The sequence below is a fragment of the Rattus norvegicus genome, chromosome 4, assembly GCF_021556685.1.
Source record: "Rattus norvegicus strain SHRSP/BbbUtx chromosome 4, alternate assembly SHRSP_T2T, whole genome shotgun sequence".
In the NCBI taxonomy this organism is placed as follows: Eukaryota; Metazoa; Chordata; class Mammalia; order Rodentia; family Muridae; genus Rattus; species Rattus norvegicus.
In genome coordinates, this window is record NC_141537.1 from 119,942,893 (window position 1) to 119,950,966 (window position 8,074).

General features: G+C 49.1%; 1 protein-coding gene across 4 annotated transcripts in view; it reads left to right on the plus strand.

Moving 5' to 3' along the window:
• Positions 1-7,652, plus strand: part of Tgfa (transforming growth factor alpha) — an 83,368-nt gene extending 75,716 nt beyond the window's left edge. For 2 of the 4 annotated variants that reach the window (XM_087656003.1, XM_087656005.1), the window contains exons 4-5: positions 1,996-2,145; positions 3,446-3,566. In XM_087656003.1, coding sequence (XP_087512129.1) covers positions 1,996-2,145; positions 3,446-3,566 — 271 coding nt within the window. 4 annotated transcript variants of the gene reach the window in all.
• The last annotated feature ends 422 nt before the right edge of the window (positions 7,653-8,074 follow it).

Consider the following 8,074-nt stretch of genomic DNA (forward strand, 5'->3'; position numbering starts at 1 on the left):
ATGTAGATTAAGACCCTGCATGGAGGAGGTGTCAAATATCACAGAAAGGGTTCCATAATTCAGGGAGCCTCTGGAAGGTAGGGACGTCTGGGTCCAGAGGCAGAGCATGAAGATGGGCTAAGAGGACCTGTCTCACTTGTTGAGACACAAACAACTCAGACCCTGTGTGGCCCAAGCCAACAGCTCATCCCCCACCTGCCCTGGGTTCTGTACCACCTTGCCAGTCCCCATCTGCCCCCAGGGGAAAGGCCAGTGTCTCCCCAGTGAGCGGGGTCTCCTCTCTGCCTCCCTTGTGTTTGTTTAGTTAGACAGGACTTGTCTGCACCCCACTGCGCTGAGCCAGGAGTCGGTGTAGACGGCCTGATGGCCTAGAACCTCGGGCATTCTTTTATTTCCCTGCTATCCCGGCCTGGCTTTCTTTCCCAAGGACACAAGGCCTTTACACCACACTCGATTTTTACTCTCATCTTTTCCAGTCCCTCGAGAGGCTAGCCCATAATAAGCCTACCAGCCCGACAAAGGAGAGGGAGCAGGATCCCAGCTATGGACTTGGTACAAATGTCCTTGAAGTCCCCAGGGGAGCAGGTGTAGGGACTGCAGGCGACTTGACTTTTTCATGACAAGATTAAATGAGAGAACACACCAAGCATCGGAGAACCCCAACCAAAGAACAAGCAGCCCCGCTTGGTGGTATGCTGCTGCCATCCAGACATTCAGAAGCTGAGGCAGGAGGATCATGAGTTTGAGCTAGCCAAGACCCTGTCTCAAAAGCAAAACAATAAAACCCAAGTCATTGAGTTTCAGATAAAAACCACCCTGAACGAGTCTGGAAAGACTGTGTACCCTTGCATCTGCAGCTTCTATAGAAATATTCAGTATCTTCTGGTTGCCATTAACCCCTTCACCACCTGTCCCTTCATCATCCAAATCCTGATGCTCAGCCCTGGACAAAAGCCATGTTCTGAGGAAACATACCCTGTTTATCCTGGAGACTCTCTGGGAGCTGAGAGGACTCAGGGATCCCACCTGGAATGGCTGTAGAGCCAGTCTGACACAGTGGCAGGTACCCAGTAGGGCCTTTTAGCCCAAGATCCACTCTGTGTTCTTTATTCTTTAGAGCCCCCCTTTTTTCTTCCATTTATTTATCTATTCACTTTATATTCGATTACTGCCCCCCCTTCCTGGTTCTCCCTTCACCCAGCCACTCCTCTACTGCCCCTCCGCTTCTCTTCTAAGAGGATGGGATCCCTCACCCCCAGTAACAATCTATATAATCCCATAACTGAGGAGACAGAAGCATCCTTGGGACTTGATGGCCAGCCAGTCTCGCCATTTAGGTAAACTCCAGATACAGCAAGAAACCTTGTCTCCAAAATAAGGCAGAGGGTGATACAGGAAGAAACACAACATCGACTTCTGGCCTTCAGAGATGTGCATGCACCCATACACCTGTACCAGCACATGCATGCACACGAACGCGTGCGCACACACACACATGCACACACTCATTCACACACACACACATGCACACACATACACATGCACACACACTCATTCACACACACATGCACACTCATTCACACACACATGCACACACACTCATTCACACACACACTCATTCACACACACACACTCATTCACACACACACACACACTCATTCACACACATAGCACACAGAGGAACAATAACCAGGAGTTTCATCACCTATCAATTCTATCAATTTCTTGTCATCAATGCTGCCTTTAGCACTCAAAGGCTAACATAAGGACAGTGATCACAGGGTACCCTTGGTATAAAACAGAGGATCAGTTTTCCCTCCCCTCAGCAAGCAGCACCTTGACAGGAGAATGGACTCACTGCCTCACAGCTTTGTCTCCAATCACAAAGGATGCCAGGGCCCATTGTAGTTTGTTCAATGGGCCCCAGATCCTTCTAACTTAGCCTGGGTAAGGAGCCCTCCGTCAAGAGCAGGCTAACATTCCTTTCTCCCACAGCTGCCACTCTGGGTACGTGGGTGTTCGCTGTGAGCATGCAGATCTCCTGGCAGTGGTGGCTGCCAGCCAGAAGAAGCAGGCCATCACTGCCCTGGTGGTAGTCTCCATTGTGGCCCTGGCTGTCCTCATTATCACCTGTGTGCTGATCCAGTGAGTATTTGTCATTCCTGAGCTCATGTCCCCCACCCCCACCTGCTCTGCCAGAGGCATCTCAAGTATGACCGAACAAAAGAGCCATCGGCTTACTGTTGTGACATAAGAGTGATGTCAGCTGAGCTTTGAGGACAGTTAATGTCTCTCCACACAGTGTCAGGCAAGCTGTGCGAATGCCTGGAGCACGGGTTGGTTGCTAGCAGAGGTTCTGAGCTCTCCTAGAAGTCATGTCAAATCAAAGACATGTTCCACCACTGCCCTTGAACCCAGTCTTCTGAAAACGTATGGTCTGGGCAGGAGCTCCAAAGAGAGCTAGAAATGGCCCCAGCATGCTTAGACCACAGCGAAAGTGCTTCCTCCTTGCAGAAAGCACTTGACAGGTTCTAAAGTTACACCAGAGGTTCCGATGCTGTCATCAACCCACACACTGCCTTCCCTCTTTCTCCTCTACCACCCTCTCATCCTCCAAATTGCAACCTCCAGGAAGCTGAGCTGAGCCCCAGGTCAAGGGAGACTACATGAGTATCTTATTCTATTAGCTTGCCCATAGCTGCCCACAGGCCTGGACAGTGCAACTGGAGCCCCGGAATACAGTGCTGTATTCGCAGCAGCAGACACTAAGCCAGACTTACTCCTTGAGATGGTTAAATCTAAGTCAGAGGGCCAGAAGATTTTCCCTAGTTTGAATCGGCACAGGGCACATTCAGTAAGTTAAAGGCCCCCTGTGAGCACAGTTCACTCAAGAATGGGGCGGCAGAACACACAAAGGCTATTTCAGTGAGGCTGGGTGGGAAGCCAATGCCAGGATTTTGTCCTTCAAGGCTGACCAGATTGCACACAGAGCAATAAGAGGCACTTTTCTGATGAGTTGCTTCTGTTGGGACATCTGAGGCACAAACCCAGTGACACTCCTGGATGAAGGGCCACCTCCTGAAGCATCATGGCCTCCGGCCCCAGGGTCTGCTGTCCTAGGCCTTGTGTCTGATGTAAGGCCATTGCTACACTGGCAGAACTTCTCAGCTGGCCCTCTATAGAGAAGCAGCTATGTGACTGACTTGTCCCCTCAGGTAGCCGGAATCTGGAGCCAGGTGACTTGGGGAGTCTAGAGCAGAGCCATAGCGATATTGCCAATGCAAAGTACAACAGCCAACATGTACTTTGTGGCTGGTCAGGATCTGTCCAGGTCCTCAGTGTCTTGAGGTGGCTGATGTTCTGGAAGCCCCAGTGGGTACCCAGGGCTACCAGCTGGGCTCTCCTGCCAGGCAGGTGCAGCTCAGCCTGTCCCTTCTGTCACCAGCTGCTGTCAGGTCCGCAAGCACTGTGAGTGGTGCCGTGCCCTCGTCTGCAGACACGAGAAGCCCAGCGCCCTCCTGAAAGGAAGGACTGCCTGCTGCCACTCTGAAACAGGTAAAGGGTAGCTTCCACCCTTTTCTTTCTGGGGAGGGACTACCAACTAGAGAGAATAGCCACGATTTTCCAAGTTGGCACAGAGGTGCTAAGACAAAACAGTGGTGGGGTGGGGTGGGGTGGGGTGGGGTGAGGAACTTTTTCTGCCACTCCTTACAGGGGAACTAGCCACCAGTCTGGTTGAACTACAGCCCTCCTGACAGAAATATCTCCCCAACCTCCACTCTACTGTAATTCATCTTTCTTTGCCACTGAACATACACACACACACACACACACACACACACACACACACACACACACACACTATGTGACTCATATTCTATCACTGAAAACAACATTTCAGAAGTCGATGCCCCTGAAGCCGACCTGGAACTGGGCCTGGCGCTCAGAGAAACCAGTAACATTCGATGATCTTGCCTTAAGTTCTGTCCCCAGTATGGCTCAGGACCACACAACTTACCGTGTCTTTTTTTCTTGTCTACCAGTGGTCTGAAGATCCCAGAGGAGGAATTTGGCCAGGTGGCCGATGACAGCCCAACCAAGGAAAGGTGTCTCAGGACAACACCACCAGCAGTGCCCAGGCCCCGGGACATGCTGGGAGACCTTCCCCCTCAATGTACAACCACCTGGGCAGCTCTCTGTCCTTTACGAGCTTCAAAACTGTGTGATAAAGCTGCCCGCTGGGCACCCTAGAGAAGAGGCCAGTAGACAACATTTGAACGACAAGTTGAACAAGAACCTCAAAGGGCTGGCCTTCTTGCTAACCCACACCAAGAAGGCTGTCCGTGGACTCCAAACTGTTTCTTCTCCATGGGCCGTCTAACCCCCCACAGAGACTCCACGCTTGGTGTACAAAATGGACAAGGGGAAACATCTATTGTCCTTTGAAGACACCATGGCCCCGGCATGAGCCCTGACATCTCCTCAAACGGTTGCCAGGATGATGTGTCTTATGTATTAGGTGGATGACGCGGTTTTGTTTGTATTCTCTTTATGTCAGTATCGGGCATCCATGTTAATGATCCACGAGCGGCTGGCTGTGAAGTTACACCAAATAGAAATGTTCAGCCACTTTGATAAAGTAAGGCTGTGGGGATGGGAGCCTCCCAGGGGCTGTAGAGACAGAACTCAAAAGTGCATTCTGCTGGGAACCAAACTGCTACCAGGAGGTTGTGCCCACTAAGACAGGAAAGTCCCTGGATATATGCTGTGGCAAAGTTAGCAAGGGCAAGAGGACAAGAGAGCCTGTGTGGGCACTGAGGGAGGACGCACATTCCATCACTCGATTAAGTTGGATTAGCCTCCTCGTGAGCCCAGCTCCAGCATCAGCCATGAGCCGTGGGCCAAATCCGTGAAGGTGACCCCCTCTTTATTGGTTTCTGCTCATTTTTAGAAGGAGAAATTTACCTTTCCTATTTATTTTCAAGCATTAAGAGAAATAGCCCCCCTGTCTTGTTTTGTTTTGTTTCCCCTTTCAGAATGTTGGCATTACTAATGAAATCGCTACCAAGCCTCTCCACTCCCCTCCGGGGAAGGAGCTATGTTCCCTGAGCACTGGAGGGCGCTCTGACCCATTGAGCCCACCTCCTCCCTGTGCTGCTCAGGACTGTCAGGAGACAGTAAATACATCCAGCTGCTTGTGGAGGAGGCCATTCTCCAACTCAGAACTTAAAGGGCCCTCCACCCTCCAGAGCCTTTAACGTAACGTCAGGAAAAGGGGTGTTTGACATACCAAATTCTCAGCAAGTTCTGCCTGTTCCTCATTCTTCTCCATTCCACCTTTCTCTGTGAATGTTTTCTTTTCTCATATGACCTAGATATCAATCTGCCCAGGTCTTAACCCTGGCTCCCTTTGTTAACAATGCCTCAAGCTCCACAAGAAGAAAGTGGGTTGGTTCAGTGCTGACCTCTAACTACTCAGTCGACGTGGCTCCAGGCGGAAATCGTCACTTGTGTTGTTATTATTATTATTATTTTGGTTTGATGTTTTATCTTGTTTTGTGAGACAAGGTCTTGCTGTGTAGCCCAGGTTGGCCTTGAAGTTAAGATCCTCCTGCTTCAGCATCCTGAGAGCTGGGCTTACTGGTGTACAGCACCGCACCCAGCAGAGTCTTTACGGTTATTAAAGAAGACAGGTTAAGTTTGCTTTCCTTGGGTCGTGCATGTGGGTCAAGGCCAAGTGTAGCCTGCTGCTCAGACACCCATCGACCTCACTGGACGTTGGCCCTCTATTGGGCCCCCAATGCAGACCCTGTATGAAGTACTAGCTCACCAGGGCCAACACAAAGGGAGGGGCTTGTTTTAATTTAGTTCACACCGTTAGCTTCCGATGATAAGTCTTTCCTGGTCTGTTGGAAGCTCCTGGGTGTCTGACTTCTTTTAAAGAGTTTGAACTGATATCAAAATATCATTGGGAATTTCTTCACCTAGTGTCCCATCCTGAAGATATTACCATGCAAGACTCAGCAGAGGTGGGAAAAGTTAGTACAAACCTTTAATGGTGGAGGCAGAGGATCTTGGGAGGACCTCAGCTTTAGTGTCTGAACATTCCGGTTCTCAGGTCCAGCCAGTCACAGCAGCCAGTACCATCCCAGTACCCATACACAGATGCAGCCGGCTCAAACGTCTCCCAGAAGTGCCTTCCCCACCAGTCATACCCTCTGAAGAGTCAGAAGCTGAGACTAAGTTGAGGCAAATCTGGTTGGACATCGTCCCTGCCCTGACATAAGACAGCCCTGCTTCTTTGGTGACTCTGATTCTTGGAAGTCAGACAAATGCTGACAGCACAAATCTCACAGCACAGTTAGACCTGGGTAGCTGTCCCAGCACCTCCTGTCAGGTCACACTGGCCCTCTTGATACTCAGTGCAGCTACTGAGTCAGGAGCACTCGTCAGCAGACACACAGGTCAGTGGACAGTGACTCAGAGGACTGTGAACATTCCCATTAAATGGATTGAAATTAATTCTGGAGTCATTAAGAGAGCTCAGTTAAGAATGGCACTTACCAATATCCCTGAGAACATGAGTTCAATCCCCTGGGACCCATCTGGTGGAAGGAGAGAACCAACTTGCCCAGGATGTCTTCTGAATTCTACATACACAACACACACACACACACACACACACACACACACACACACACCCCTCTAGCTGTAACTTTAAACACATGATGGGACATGTTCTCTCCATGCAAAACTACAATGGGGACTCAGTCTGAAAGATAGATTCTAGGTGGACATACGCAGACCCAAACCATAAGTCAGTTTGTCATGTGCCCAGAAAAAGGTGGTAACAATAGTCCCAATGTCCTTTTTCTCCTAAAAAGGTTGTGGGGAGGCATGGTTGGTACCCACCCACCCACACTGGTGAGGGAAGTGACTGTGTCCCTGAGTCTTAGATGGTGATGTTGTTCCCTGCAAGTCCCCAGGCCAGGTTTCCTAGTGCCTGTGAGCCACTAGGTGGACCGGCAACACGCTGACACTGCCTACAGGCCCCAGTCCCATGGTGAATAGTAAGGTTACCTCTCTCAAAGGCCAAGGGGAGGCCACATGAGACAACACGTTTTTCACACAGGGTTTCACTGTATAGCCCAGGCCAGCCTCAAACCCATGATTCCCCTGCCTCAGCCTACTGGGTTACAGGTGTGCACTGCCATACCTGGCTCACGTTTGTTTTTTAATGTTCTGGTGTAACATGTATTCCCTGAAGCCATTGATCTATCTCAAAGACACAGTGTTGTACGCATACATGTGCGCACGTACACACACCAAACTGGAAAGCGACCCCTCTCCATAGTGTGATAAGTTTATTATAAGTTTATTATAAGGACCCTATGCTGTTTTTAGAACTCATCTTTCTGACTTCTGTATATGATGCACTGAAGGTTAATATGTAATATTTTAATTTATTTTATGTGGTAAGTTAATTTTGGTTTTCTGTAATGTATTAATGTGATTAGAAGCTTTTTTCCTTAATATCTGAATTATACTTAAAGAGTAGTGAGGAATATAAGATACTGTTGTGTATTGTTACTCAGTTGTATTGTACCTTGTTTGGAAGGATGAAGGAATGAACCCTTTTTTTTTTTCCTAAATATCAAGGCTGACGTTTTTCTTTAATGTGGCTGAAACAAAATTTTCTCTGAAAATGTGAAGGGGGTGAGGGGAAGGAAGCTAATTTTCTTATCAGATTTATTGTTCTTAATTATGTGTATTCATTCGTGTGTGTCTATGTACGGGTGTGTGCAGTTAGTGTCACTAGCCAAAAGAGGCCATTGGAACCCTGAATTTAGTGTCACACGAGTCTGTGAGCAGCCTTACATGGGTGCTGGGAACCCAACTCAGGTCTTTTGAAAGAGCAGCAAGCAATTTTAGACAGAAAGCGATTCCTTAAACTCTAGGTGGTTTTTGTGCGGATCCTAAACCTGACTGCACTTGACCTCTGTCAGACTGAAGAAACTAAGTTCTTCCTGCTACCTGGAGAAAAACTATCACTTCATCCTGTGCCAAGAGGAAC